Source organism: Atta colombica, unplaced genomic scaffold (genome assembly GCF_001594045.1).
Source record: "Atta colombica isolate Treedump-2 unplaced genomic scaffold, Acol1.0 scaffold140, whole genome shotgun sequence".
Classification (NCBI taxonomy): domain Eukaryota; kingdom Metazoa; phylum Arthropoda; class Insecta; order Hymenoptera; family Formicidae; genus Atta; species Atta colombica.
The window spans coordinates 1,104,274-1,119,983 of NW_017259229.1; the positions used below are offsets into that span (position 1 = coordinate 1,104,274).

The 15,710-nt window shown below is 33.4% G+C and overlaps 2 protein-coding genes across 4 annotated transcripts in view; one reads left to right on the forward strand and one right to left on the reverse strand.

Moving 5' to 3' along the window:
* The first annotated feature begins 272 nt into the window (after positions 1-272).
* LOC108684786 (WD repeat-containing protein 74) lies at positions 273-3,322 on the forward strand. The gene is made up of 7 exons (XM_018189270.1): positions 273-687; positions 799-949; positions 1,244-1,339; positions 2,011-2,314; positions 2,416-2,513; positions 2,640-2,841; positions 2,919-3,322. Exons 1-7 carry the CDS (start codon positions 480-482, stop codon positions 3,003-3,005), a joined length of 1,146 nt encoding a protein of 381 aa, XP_018044759.1. The 5' UTR covers positions 273-479; the 3' UTR covers positions 3,006-3,322.
* Positions 3,323-7,169: 3,847 nt separating this feature from the next.
* Positions 7,170-15,710, reverse strand: part of LOC108684828 (serine-rich adhesin for platelets-like) — a 78,552-nt gene continuing 70,011 nt past the window's right edge. For 2 of the 3 annotated variants that reach the window (XM_018189335.1, XM_018189336.1), the window contains exons 10-16: positions 11,527-11,664; positions 11,287-11,439; positions 9,837-10,015; positions 9,527-9,730; positions 9,285-9,431; positions 9,099-9,192; positions 8,512-8,816 (exon numbers count right to left, since the gene is read on the reverse strand). In XM_018189335.1, coding sequence (XP_018044824.1) covers positions 8,512-8,816; positions 9,099-9,192; positions 9,285-9,431; positions 9,527-9,730; positions 9,837-10,015; positions 11,287-11,439; positions 11,527-11,664 — 1,220 coding nt within the window. Of the gene's footprint in view, positions 8,817-9,098; positions 9,193-9,284; positions 9,432-9,526; positions 9,731-9,836; positions 10,016-11,286; positions 11,440-11,526; positions 11,665-15,710 lie in introns of all 3 variants that reach the window. The other variant, XM_018189337.1, reaches the window with a different exon arrangement.

Genomic DNA, 15,710 nt, shown 5'->3' on the forward strand with positions numbered 1-15,710 from the left:
TATATATATTTAGATATGATTTATATAAAAATAATATCTATGTATTCTTGCGAAGATTCGACATAAAGAAAGCTTTCTTTGCTGTAAAAATGATTATATAATTTACATATATATAATATTAAAAATGTTTATCTAGATAATTAATGTGTAACTAATAAATAATTATAAATTTCATTTTGCAGTTCAGATACTTTACTAAAGCTATATTTAACATGCGCGAGAAACCAGCGCATGATTCATTTCAAAGTCTCCAAATCGCACATGTCTCCCATTATCTCCCATTTCTTCTTTGAATGCCTTCGGATTTGGATGTTTTTGCCACTTCAGTCATCGTGTCTTGGCATTTTTATATCTTGCGTCTTATAATATTTTGATCTACGTTATTAGTTATATCATCACCAGTGAAGGAGACGAAGCTAAATAAGAGAGAAAGAAGCTCAGAAAGAAGATTTCCCCTTTGGGACGCATTGATGCAGTGAATGTGCGTGCTACGCATGGTAGTAAGTGGCTCCAATATTTCCACGTGTTTCTTAAATCTCCGAGACTCTTCAAGAGATATGTGCTCGCCTAATACTCGAGTTCATATGAATTTGTGTCGTATTAAAAAAAAAAAGATCAACGATTCGTTAAACATGAGTCATACGAAGTTCGATATTTTCGTGGGTACAACATCTGGCATCATTAAAGGTAATTTTCCGTAGGTTAATTCTGCGAAATATTTATAGGTTATATATAACCTATATTATATATAACCTGCCTATTTATATTTAATTCACATGTGGAAAATGCAAATTGCAGGATTGAAGATCGGACGAGTAAAGAAAGAGAATAAAATAAAAAATTTGCAGAATGTATCCCTTATTACAGAAACTGATAAAGTGACTAGGATGGCATGGGGCGACAATGAACAAAAGATTTTGGTCGCATGCAGTGGTTACAAAGATAACAAGTAAAGCAATCATTTTTACTGAAAAGAAAAATTTCTTCCTTTACTTTTACATTTCCATGAGAATAGATATGATTTTGTATAATAAAAAAAAATCTAATTTTATGAAAAAATTAATATAATTTTTGCAATATACATCATTTAATTATATAAATAATTGCATTTAATATAATTTCACAATGACACATTAATGTATGTAATTTTACAGTAAAATATTTTATATGATAAAAAATGATTTTAAATGATAAATGATATAATTTGATATGGTGATATAATTGTATGATCCATTTTTTGTAGAGTAAAGATCTTTGATACAGAGAGTGCAGTACTCAAAGATTGGTTTTCTTGTAACATAGGCACAGGTGCTATCAGTGGAGTATCACAATATGGCAGGTAAAATTATCTCAGTGTCAAACAGTGTATTCCACATGCTAGATCATACCAATATTGTCTAGAATCTTCTATAAGCAAGGTTGTAAGTGATTGTGCTTGTAAGCATTGATCAATCATAGTCAAATATTCTTTTTACATTGAACTGTGATTGGTTATTTACTCTGACTTCTTACACTAAGCTTATTCCGCATATTGTAGACAACACAATATATGGATCATTCGGATGGTATTTCCGAATATAGTCCTAACAAAGTTGCTGGTATTCATAATCCGTTCTTATTTTAAAACTATCATATATTTAGTCATAAATAATGTTTCAAGATGCTATACAGCTCTTGATTGATATTCATCATAGTCGGTTTTTATTTCAAGATTATTTAAAGTAATATCTTAAGATGCTAATATGACTGACTTATGACATCTTAAAATTGTACTTAAAACGATCTTGAATATAATGGGCCTTCTACAATAAGCTATAAAGCATAAGTCATAAAGCAGAAGCTAAAAATTGACTGTAATTGGTCAATTTTTAGTTTCTGACTTCTAATTTAGAAAGTTCATTCGAATCATTATGAATACCAGCCTATGATTGGCTTATGACATCTTAAGATTGTACTACAATCTTAAATATAAGAACAGATTATGAACTCCAGACTGTGATTTTATTTCAGTTCTATTTTGACATCGGCCAAAACCGGGGAGGTATGCTTGTGGACTGAGGGAAAAGGAGAGCAATTGATAAAAACCGAACGTAAGTTGAACAGAATGTGCCACTCGCGTGAGCACACCAACTTGATAGCAACCGGGGGAGAAGAAAATAATAAGTTGAGAGTGTTCGATCTAGAGATGCAAAAACCGATATTCTCTGCAAAGGATCTTCCACACGACTGGCTGTGCTTATCCAGAAATATTTCAATATCAGATATTAATTTCTTGCCAGGAAACCTAATAGTCACAGTCGGTAAAAATGGAAATGTAAGGAAAGCAATTTTGTTTTTTTCTTTGTAAAGTTAATCTTATACATTATTCGTGGTCATGAAAGTACAATCATTATTGACATATGTAATTTCATAAAGATACATCTGTATGATCCACGTCGCCAAAGACGTCCTACAATTGATATGACGGTACGAGATGAAGCTTGGACTTGCTTGGATATCACGCCGAAAGAAAAGTAAGATTTGTACATTTTGTACATATATATAAAACTATTGTTACTTTAAAGCATCATTTAAGATAAGTACAAATACATTTAAGATAAGTATACAAAAATCTATCACAATATTTCATATTGTTAAAGACACATCATAGTGGGCTCAACTAAAGGCAAGCTGAATCTCGTCGATTTAAGACAGCCAGGCACCATGCTAAACACGTACAAAGGATTTATCGGTGGTGTAACCGGAGTAGCTTGTAGTAAAACAAATCCATACGTCGCCAGCGTCAGCCTCGACAGATATCTGCGGATACACCATATCCATACAAAAGAATGTCTCAAATCCGTAAGTTTTGAGTTTTAATTTTCTGAAATACTACATTCAAAGCAAATGTTTAATTTGTATTATATTTTACATTACAGATTTATTTAACATCAAAATTATCGTCTTTAGTAATGAAATCAGATATCTGTATAGAAATAGGATACGAAGATGGTACAGAAAATTAACCCTCAACTATAGCAATAGGTCATTTAAATCCGAAGCAAGCAGTTTTGTATAATCTATACAATCTGAACAAACGATTGATACTAATTATTGATACGATTGATATTCTAAATTGTAAAAAAGCTTTGAATCTTCCTTTGTCAATCGCTAAATAAAGCGAAGGTTCACTTGTTTACTTTAAATAGGGTGCTTCAGAACTTATAAGAAATCCATGGAAGGAATGTTTTCCTCTGATTTTAATGAACTTGAATATGTTGTGTTCTAGAAAAAAATAAGGAACATATTTTTTTTTAAACAGCCCAATCGCATTTTTACGAGATACACCTTTTGAAGAAAAAAATCAGTTATTATTTTTTGAAGCAATATCGTTGAAAGAGATAGAAAGAAATATTTTATATAATATGAAATAAAAGTTGAATGGTTTTAAGAGTACTTAAAAATTATAATTTAAAAAAAATTTTTTAGTTTTTACTTAAATTTTTTAAAACTATTTTCATGAAGTATGTTTCAAACAATTTTTCAGAACATTTATTTCTATCTCTACAATTTTGATATTTGCTTTAAAAGAAAACTTTTCAAAGAATCGTTGCACTTCCTAAATTCGATTGTTCTCTTATAAAGAAATATGTGTTCTTTATTTTTGTCTAAAAAAGAATTGCTTGTTAGGATTAAGTATATATAATTTTTGCTGTTGCTAGTTAGGATTAAGATATTTGTTAATTCAAATATCATGAATAAAAAATATTAAATAAAACGCATTTTTATATGAAAAACAATATTTGTTTCTTTTAAAAATGTATAATATATGCAAGTTTTTTTTAATTCCTTATTTTTCACGTTTCTTCAATATTATTAATTTATCATTTAATAGCGTATTCAGCCATAGCTGATTTGCATCAATCTAGATTGGACGTTGTATGCTCTTATATTGGTGGAATATGTAACGTCAACCAATAGTAGAACATTATCCAACCCAAATCGAGGGAAAATGCTATAAAATTCATCACTTCTGACTATATATATATAGGCCATTTAGTGTTTTCAACAAATCATGTAGAGTTGCAGAAAACTATGGCATTAAGCAAATTAAAAGTCTAAAAGTCTAAAACTATGGCATTAAACAATTTAAAAGTCTGAAAGACATATAAAGAAAGCCAAGTATACTTCTTATCTTAATAAAAATGTTTCTACGCAGAATCTATTAAAATATTTCTGAATTTCTAAAAATAAAAAGTTTTTCTACATAAAATCTATATATAAGGTAAAATCTATATAAAGTAAAAAGAAATCCATTATTTTTGCATGAAATTGAAGGCTTTATTTAGTATAGTTAGAATAGTTAGTATAGTTAGTATAGTTAGAATGATCCGATTTAGGTCAAATATGCACCGTTTTGTTCAATAACTTGTTGCCATTTTGAAGGTAATTCCATTATGCCTCTCTCATAGAAACTCTCGTCCCTATTGGCAAAAAACTGGGACAGTCGATTTTCACAAGCTTCTCTTGAGGCGAATTTTTCACCAGCAAAATTTGCCATAGACAGGAACAGGTGGTAATCACTTGGGGCCAGGTCCGGACTATAAGGTGGATGCATAAGAACCTCCCAACCAAGCTCTCGGAACTTCTGACGAGTCACTATCGATGTGTGTGGCCTTGCGTTGTCCTGATGGAACACAATTCCTCTCCTATTGGCCAACGCTGGTCGCTTCTGGGCGATTGCTTCCTTCAGACGGTCTAATTGTTGACAGTACAGGTCCGAATTAAGAGTTTGGCCATAGGGGAGCAGCTCATAGTAGATGATTCCCTGCCAATCCCACCAAACACACAGCAAAACTTTCCTGGTCGTCAATCCTGGCTTGGTCACCATTTGCGCCGGCTCACCGCGATTCGACCACGATCGTTTTCGCTTAACGTTGTCGTAAGTGACCCACTTTTCATCACCAATCACTATCCGCTTCAGAAATGGGTCGATTTTGTTGCGATTTAGCAGCGATTCGCAGATGGAAATTCGGTCCATGAGGTTTTTTTGAGTTAACTCGTGTGGTATCCATACATCGAGCTTCTTTTTGTATCCAGCCTTATTCAAATGGTTCCAAACGGTTTTTTGTGCAATGTTTAACTCCTGGGCAATCGAAACAGTGCTTACATGACGGTCGGACTCGACGATTTCTATTATTTTATCGACATTTTCGACAATTGGCCTTCCAGAGCGTGATGCATCTTTGACATCAAAATTACCGGAACGGAATCGACGAAACCAAAATTGCGCGTGATTGGCTGTTACAGTATCAGGACCATAAACACTATTCACATTTTCAGCCGCCTGGCTTGCGTTTTCGCCTTTATCGAAGAAAAACTGTAAAATATGACGTATTTTCTCTTTGCATCTTCTAGCGTCCATCTTTGACGCGCACTCAAACAATACTGAGTCAAGCAATCACAAAACTGTCTGAGAAGTTTTTTTAGTACGAAATCTTATCTTTCTAACGCCATCTAGCGTAATCCGATCGCACTTATACAACGCGAGATGCAGATTACTAAAGCCATCTATTGGAAAAATAATGGATTTCTTTTTACTACATCTTATATTAAATGATGGACAGACAGTATTATTCAGATTCATTAAAAAAAAAAATGATATCTAATCTAAATAACGAAGAAATTTAGGCAATTATTAAATAAAACATTTCTATCATAGTATATATTTTTTACTCGGCAAGCTGTTCTCTCATTTTAAATATCGAAAAAGGGACAACAAAGATTGAACAAGGAATAGGGATAGTACGCTAACGTCGCTTTGTTATGACTATGCGTAATGCACAAGCTTTTATATTATTTATTGTACAGTTTATTTATATTTTAATACCGCATCTCGATAGAGTTTGTATTTTGGTTCTTTGATGCAGCGCGCACAGAATTCAATCGCTCCTTTCTTTGTCGATTCTCGTTCCTCTAATATTATGTAGACTGAAGAGAAGCTAAATATATTCTTCGACAATTTCTACTGTGCTTTCAACAAGTAACAAGTTATGTCGAAGTGCGCGGTACACGCTGCGGTAATGTTACAGCGTAATCTTTAGTATCTTTAAGTAGAAGAAGGTGAACGTGGCAATTCGCAATGATTGCAACGTATTTTGTACTAAAAAAAAGAAAGAAAGAACGCGCTCGCACGCCTACAGCACATTAAATAGTACTTTTCAGCTGTACAAAAATCTTCGTTCACACTACGCGTCCTGTTAATTACAATAATACTAATGTTTAGCTTTGTCTTATCTCGACTGCACTTATATCTCAGATAGTATATATGTATATTTATATACGTGTATTCCAATGAACATATCTCTAGGAATACATTCGCTACATTTACAGGCACTATTCCCTTCAAAATCGAGTAACTACCGTCACCTGCATTTCTATATGAACAAAAAAAAAGAGATTAAGATCTAATGAATCAAATGTGTCAAATTTAAATTCCAACTGAAAGACAATTTATAACTCTAAAATTTTTCTTGATACTTATCTTCAACAACTTGATTATGCAGAACTGCTTTACAAAGGAATGTTTCTCTCGATCCATTAAAATTTGCAAAATAATACTATATAAATTTTCTCAAAACTTTGTCGTTATTATAATTTGCATTTTTCTCACGCTACGCGAATAGGTAGTAATTACAATTGAATTTATATACAAAGACTTTTTTTGCTTGCTATACTCAGAGAATTCGATATACTTGCTAATGAGAGCAAAATTAATCATGAATAAAACAATTAATAGATCGAAGAATGTATTTTTGTTCGTAAGTTATATAAGTCAGTATTCTTAATTAAGACGATTCACGATATAATTATAATATAAAATCTTATTTCGGTGGTTTGTTATATCAGTCCGCGTATCGTCAGCAATGATTATACAATATATAGAATTTGGTCAAATATCACATTAAAACTCGAGTATTTTTATCCGATTCATCGAATAACTTTAATAATCGAGTATATCACGTCGATTCTTTTAATTTTTGTCATTTACGGACATAAGTATACAAGAATTTCATGTGAATTAGTTCATACATATTGATATCTATTTTTCGTAAATATTCAAGAAAAACTATATATCATAATAGTCATATCATAATAAAAAATTATTTTAGTGGATAACTTTAATTCGAGAATATAATTTTGTCTTATTGTTGCAATACAATTCTGTGAATCTTTTTTTTTTAGTATAAAAGCCAAAAACATTGCAACTTTTGTACAAAGCTTTACTCTTCGACATTTGCATGATTCTGATAATACGTGAAAATGAAATATCAAAATGAGGACAAGAAAGAGGCAATCTTTTAGGTGTATAGATATAATCCGAAATAATTTGTATCTTGCTTTAACAATACGTATTAACAATATACAGTTTGATATATATCGATGATATCACTTCTATATAATCAATGAAAATTGTCTGAAACCTTAAAAGAACCATGCCTATTCACGTATAGAGCGGTGTTAAAATGGATCTACTTATTATGCAAAATCAGTAATTAAGATTAGATATCTCTAAATTTTTCCAGTAGAAATAAAAGGAAAAAAAATGATTTTTATAAATGAGTACGTAAGATATCAAAGATATTAGATTGATAATATACAATGCGTTCAAAAAAAAATGTAAAAGATCTCGTGCATACAACGAGGACAGAACAAAGGACATTCGTTTTTATCGATCGCGAAATACTCTTCGATAACTACTTTTTTTTTTAATTGTCACATATCCTAATCATACACAAGATCAAAAGGAAAATATCTACGTTACTCCATTTCACAAAAGGTGAATACAATTTGCATAAAGAATATATAATCGTGATTAAGTTGCGATTTTAGACATTCTTCAACAAGACAAATAACAGTGTAACAGTGAATTATTTCATCTTTATTTAATTAGCAAACAACAAAGTTGCAACGATAATTCACTGGTGTTTCAATTGTGTTTCTTGTTGGAAAATGTCCTTTCTCTCCAAGATTTTGTCATATCTCCAAAAAAAGTTCGTTCCTTCAAAATTCGTCATTTCTTTCCCGATCATGCTCGATTGTAGAAGGGCGCGGAGAATCGCATTCTGAGCAAATAATGGCGTAGCTACCTACTGTCCTTGGCGAAAAGCTCGAACGTCTAATGTGTAGCGTGTCTGTGTAGCATTTGTACCATAAAAAATTAAGCTTAAGTGATTTTTTATACACTATACAGAGCATCGTGTTTGTTATATCATAACGTCACGTTCAGTGAACTTCTCTGTTGTTTTAACGCGTCACATCTAATTTTTCTCAAACGGGATATCCTGTCCCTCCTCTCTTGCGGCGCATATCACCGATTAACTTGCGTACTCGCGGAGAACCACGATAACAACAAAGGATGTACAAATATGCAGTCGTTATGTTATTCGTCCGCCGCCGCGGTTAAAAGTAGCGGTCAATTCAGTTCGGAGTCTGCATCCGTGCATGGCGGCACGTGAAAACGGCAATGTTTCATTCTCCACCCGAGACGCCCGAGACACAAATGTTTATCACGTCCCGCCACGTCGCTTCTTGAGTTTGATTCACTAGTGTCGACTGAGGTTCCGAAATGTCCGACGTGACTGGGCTCAGCGGTGGACTAGGTGTTGCCGGCGCTTCCTCGGACTGATTGCGATCCGTCGTCTCCGCGACATCTTGCTCAGTTTCACCATCGGCGAGCGACGCTTCCGACTGCGCGGAGCTGGGAGCCTTCGACAGCAGAGAATCTTGCGCTCGCAACGATATAGAACTACCTTTATTGCTACTGCCATCCTCTCCTAAAGTCAACAGAGAATTAGCATGATAAAAGTCGCTCAACGAGAAGTGCGCATTTACTGAGAAGTTGAAACATACGCTGTATTTTACTAAATCAAAATTGAAGCATTCAATTTTATTATAAGAATAATATTACACGTTTTACAAAGAAAAATATAAGTTGCATAAAAAGATAGAAAATAAACTTCTTAATATGATGTACTTTAAAAGTTAATTATAAACTTATTATTAATTAAATAAACTAAAGATAATTATTGATCAAGAATGTTAAAATGTGTACTCACCACAAGGCCTAAGAACGAGGTAGAAGAGCAGATCGGAGAGAGATATTATACCGATCACTTTATCATCATCATCGATCACTACTAGCCTATGCACCTAAGAATATACAAGACAAAAATGTATTGTATCAATAGTAGTATAGACGAAGAAGATTATGCTCAATTTAAAAAAGAAAAACGTTCTCTTACTTCTGCTCTGACGATCCTTTCCATTATAGTAAACAATGTCTCATCTAATTTGCAACTCTGAACACCTTCGAACCATTCATTGCGGTGCTCATTTGCTTCGCGTAACGAAACATCTAGATTGTTGTATGTCTTTTCCGCTGCTAAGTTCTAAAAAAGCGAATTTAAACGAATATTTAAACGTTAGCACTTGCATAACATACTCTACAATATCTTGCAGATGTTTTTTTTCAAATGTGACTTACAATGACATCAAACTTTGAGTAGATGTTTACTAATTTCCTCTCGGAATCGACAATCGGCAATGCTGAAACTCTCCTTTCCACAAATTTTTTCAGCGCTAAAATTATGCTAGTTTCCTCTGTAGCTGTTTCTATATTCTCGAAAGTACCTATCCTTAATTCTCTCAGAGTTTTATTAGTGAAAGATGGTTTCGGTAACTCGTGGATCTGTCAACGAATGCAACGAATTGAAATAGAAACAATTGCAACGAATTAAAATAGATTCGCGCTAGTAGAATATCATTTGCTTGGAAGGAGAGATACACATACTTACATATAGGAAAAGAAATCTAAGTATTCGCTTATGCGTCAAGATATAAAGGACGTTTCCAGTATCGAGATCTATCACAGGCAATCGGTGGATTCTGTTTTGTATTAAGGTCCTGATAGCCTCGTACAGTGACGCGTCCGGCCCGATGCTTACAAGAGGATGAACTTGATCCTTCAAGACCTCTGGAAATCATAATTTCTTGGATATAATACCTCGGTATCGCAAACATATCTATCGCTCCGAATATCTGACAGGATATATTATAGTTTAATAATTCTATACGAGCCGTGTTCCATATTCAGAGAAATAGTAATAGTAAACTGGTAAATTATAAAGATAACAACTACAAGTTCTTGTAGAATTAATGCACATAGAGTGTATTCCACTTGACGCTTTCAAGCATCATTTGTCCTTGTTAAATATTTGATGAACAACAAGGATTAAATGATTCCATGAACGTTGCGAGCGCAGTCTTAATTGAATCGTAATGTGACTAATGTACACATAGTTGATCAAATTATTTTACAGTTACAATAACTATAAAATAATATGAATACGAATTTTATTTTTGAATTGATGAAAATAAATCTAATTAAATAAAGAGAATTTCTATTCGATCAAAGATCTTATTACTTAAATATTTGTGTGAATTTATATATAGCTACAAATTGCGCGCCGAAATCTTTTTTGAAACGCAATCGTGAGCAGGATCAGAGTAATAATATTACTTATTACTCTTTATTATTTATTATTAATTATTATCGGACTTATTACACATCAAAAATTATTAAATTGACGAGCAATTTAATAATTTTTGATGTTTAATAAGCCTGGAAAATCGGAAGTTCTGAATTCAAACTCTAGCTGAGGCAATATTTTCCACATAAAATTATTTACAGATTTAAGATTCTTATTAACATTTTAATTATTAATATTCTCATAAAGATGCTTACTAGCAATAAAAGTTAATTAAATTACTTGTCAGTTTAATAAACAATATTACTATTCTGGTTCTCATAGCGTTTCAAGTCTGAAAAAGATTTCAACGCGCAATTTGCAGAATCAAATACATATATAAAATCCATATAGAAATATTTAAATACTACGATTCACTTTGGACGAATATAGAAATTATTATTTAATTAGAGTTATAAAATAGTTTATTCAACTATATACATTAATCTTCTATTACTACAATAACAGATCATTTCGAAACAAAAACTTTTTAATTGTGTAATCTATACGATTGGTACTATAAAGTTCTAAATTATAGATAAAAAAAACTCTAAACTTTTCTCTATCAATCGTCATAAAGGGCAGATTCACTTTTATACTTTAAACAAACCACTTTAGAATTGAGGTATAATTTTCATAGCTGTAATTGACGATCAATTTTATATATAAAACTTATTATATACTATCTTTTTTCTAAATTTATGAGAAAAAGACTTACTTCTCCACGTATCTAATTCGTGCTCTTCTAATTCGTCCATTGTCACCGACGGACTGGTATAATACATCTGTAGTATTTTTATGAAATCCGTTATAGTCAGCATGCCGACGAATTGCTGCCGAGAACTGTCCCACAACGGCGCGGCCCTCACCCCTGAAAATATCTCACCATCATCAAGCATTGTTCCTCGCATAGTGAGCCACAAATCTCTTGTAATCATAGGCGAAAAAACAAACTTACCATTATAGACGAGAGCGAAGAAGGCCTTTTTAACGAGTAGATGAGTGTCAAAGACGACCAGCTTAGCACTGGTCGGTATTAGGTCATAGCATTTGTGGAACTTGAAAAACTTGACGAAGATCTGCGACTCGTCCTCCTCTGAAAGTCCAAACAGTTCGCAGTAGAGAAGAGCCTTCTGATTTCGACGAAGCATTTTCGCGCGGAGATCTATCTCGACGGTGCGGTTGTTAAAACTTATACGCGATAAACTTGTATCGAACACACGTAACTTCTTATCTCAGCAGTTGCCTTGCGTAAGCAAATTTTTAATTAATAACCCATAAATTGTCAGTCATTAATAAATTAAGAGTTTCACACTGTGATTCTGAAATGTGAGCACATTAAGAGAGCAACGTCACACAGTGACGTTTTTCTCCACGATTTTTATGGAAAAACACTTGAAAAGCTTCCGGTTATTTTTTTCAATATCATTTTTCAGCAATACTTTAATCACTTTTGATGGATAATTTCCATTTGGAGCAAATGCCAATGTTAAAATTCGGTTAATGTACGTATTTTCCTTTGATAATATAGCACCGATCTCAATGACCCAATTTGAAGTTCGAACAGGTTAACAATATTACACAACGCAGTAATGGAACTTGATTGAATGATCGATAAATTGCGATTAACTGTCTCGGGAGCTCAATTATATGTTCGAAGAGAGACTATATCCGTGAAATATTATCGATAGTAGGCTCAATATTTAAAAATACACATGATAGATAAAGGGCCGCGGTAATTGTAAGCCGATAAGAGCCATATTGTTGCTCACTAGAAGCGAGCGATGAGTAATACTACAAGGAAAATGATAGAAAATTGCATCAGAAGAACAACGAAATATAACGATATATCACTTCCTATTAGTTACGTGACATTATAAGAAAAAAAGGCAAGTTCTAACTTCTGAGAATTGAATCGAGCACAAAATGGAGATGAAATAAACGCATTTAAATCTATGCGCTCAATACACACAGATTTAGATTAAAATTAATTACATTATATTATATTATATTATATTATATAACACAAGTAACGCGATTCAGAATTAACATGATTCGATATTTCAATTATCGAGAAGAAAATCGAGAGAAGAAAGAAATTATCGAACTGGGACGTAATTCTTTTTTATACACGCCGTCAAAGGAGACGTGTTCAGAAACAGTGAACGAGAGACGGACACGATAACAACAGCAGACTTTATATTGACACAACGATCACTTTAGTAAAATGTTCGAGCGATACTTTCAAAATCACGCAGATGTTGGTGTCTATGATCGGTTAGACAGATCAGGGAACACGGCTACGGTGCAACTAAGGAAGGAGGCGAAGGAGAACGCGGCGAGGAGTCACGAACAGCTGCCGGCGAGAGAAGCGAGTTGAAAGTACTGTCGATGTGTGTGTGTTTGTATATGTGTGTGTTCCATGTAGGTGCATCCGGAACGAATGTATCAGCTCGAAATCAGTGTCTGTGTTTCCCATAGCGGAGATTTCACAACATACATGTATGATTCGCGGAAATATTGTGTTGCGAGACGACCTATCAGATGAAAAAATCGCATTGCAAATTCCGAGTTCATCCTGCTCGTTTTCGTTACGAAAATATTTTGAAGTAGGACTATTACAAGTGACCTCGATCGAAAACTTCGACCTAGAATTGAGATAATATTGACATTCATATCAGCAGCTGGTGATCTCGACTAGACGATTCGATTGAATTAATCGAGACGGTGGAAGAGCGACGTAAAATTATTCGTCGATTATGTTTCGTAAATATAAGTTGCGTTCGGCAGGAAAAACAGTTTTGCAACTGTTGGAAGATTTTTTAATCCTTCGTGAACCAACGGTTTTTCACTGCTTTTCTAATACAACCAGATCACTGGACGCCTGGTTGTATTTTTCAAAGGTTAAAAAATCTGAAAAAAATCTAGTATCTTTTTCAACATTCAAGAACACGATTTTACAATGATATGACTTGAAATGTTTTTCACTTTTTTTTTACATATCAGAATTTAAGGCGAAATAATTCAAAATTGAAAATTCTGCATCTTTAAAGCCCCGGAAAGTTAATATAATAAGCTCTTACTTTTAGTTCCTCATAGATCTAAATAAATATACAAGTCATATTAAAAAAAATTATAACAATTGCAAAGCTGCTGTTTCTACTGAATGCTGCCTATGATTAATTTATATATTCAAATCTAATGACGCACTAAAAACAAGACCCAATTATTTATAAAAAAATCTTGCAACAGTTTTCAAAGTTTTTTCTGCAGCCTATATTTATGAAACATAATATCTCATCCCCGGCGCTGTCGACAACTAACGATCATGCTACATCGCGGTACCTTTGGAGAGGATCCAAGCGAGCTCATCCTCGAGAGGCGGGTTCTCCACCTCGAATTCCTTGATGAGGTCCTTCGAGTACACGGGATCATCGTCTTGGCTCCACCAGGCAGCCGCGACCTGCCTTAAAGCGGCGCGAACGTTCTCAGAATCCGAATAGTAGTGCAAGGCCAGCATTATTTAACATCGTCGCGTCATTCTTCGATAGCCAATAAACATCCTGTTTTGCAGTATCAACGAAAATTTGCTTGGAATACTCGCAACTGCCGCATTTTTCTTCCCAGGGACCTCGGGATGTTCCCTCGGCTTTCTGATCCAAGAAAAATGAATACGTCGCACGAATTACTCATATTTATATCTTGACCGCGTAATAATATTGCGGCGTTAGATGATATACGAAAAGTCGAATCTTTTCCTAATTTATCAACGTTCTGGCAACTCTCAATTCTTTTTCACCAATAATCTTTCTCCCGTCATCAGGATCCTCCTCTCATGATTGTACGACGAATCTCTGGCCTCTTCGTCGCTCTCCACGCAGATTTCCCACGAATCGTCAGCTTCGTCGCTGGCGAACACCACAACTGCCCAGTCGATCCATCGTTAACGGTTTGCTCCGGTTATCTGTCTTTTGCTTTCGCATTGGTTTTTGCTTGCTCCTTCTCATCGTCATCATCGTCAACCATCGTGCCAAGAATAACCGTCGCTAGTGTATCTTGCCAAAAGAACGAAGCGCACCAAGTTTCGCATCGTTTCCTTTCATTAGGACATTTGTTTTTTGATAATTAAATCCAACACCGCGACGTAAGAAATGCCTATTTGATCTGATATTCACTATATTTTAAACAAGACATACGTCAACTAGAATGTCCATTCAATGGCTCGTCGTTTAATCCATTTAATTGATCTCCATTTCTATTAATGTAGATTAATTTTAATCTTGGTTAATTTACTTTTTACTTTTTTTAATGTTTCATTGTGAGAAAAGTATTTGGCATTTATACGACTATATATAATTGTATAAAATAATTATAATTAAGAACTTCATTTTTATAATTATTACTGCTATTAATGCTAGTAATAATTATATTTATAGCTAATAATAATTATTTTTTTATAGTTCTATAAAATTATAGCTTTTTCGGAGACATATAAATATAATAATAATTATTATATATAACATTATATTATTAGTAACTATTAAAATAAAGATCCTAATTATAATTATTTACCATATAGTCGCAAATATCACTTTTCTCTCAATGTTACAACTAGAAAAAAATAAATAATTGAACCGAGATTAAGTTAATCTATATTAATAAGAGTCTTCTTTCGTTTCATCTTCATTGAGTTGACACATTTTGTTGCCCTTTCGAATTCTATTTCCTAGCCGCCCTTTTTAGGTCTGCGAGTGCTTACACGTGCGCTCGCGACATTTAATCATGACGTACAGTTGAAGGGTTTTCAATGAACTCGCGCGAAAACAAAGGTACAAAGATACAAAGAACCATGAGTCTGTAATTCATATATTGCGAATCATATCTGGTTTAATATTAACCAAGCGGAAAATTCTGATCAAATCAATTAGAACTCTAATTATTTCAATTAGAATTTAATAGAATCAACTAGAAAATTCTGATTTGTCCATTTTGTCCAATCAAAATTCCTGATGATGCACCAGATTCCCTTTCCAATGTGATGTTAGTGTAGGGATCAAGATACAAGTAAAAAGGAAACTTATTGAACTAGCTCTCTCTCTCTCTCTCTCTCTCTCTCTCTCTCTCTCTCTCTCTCTCTCTCTC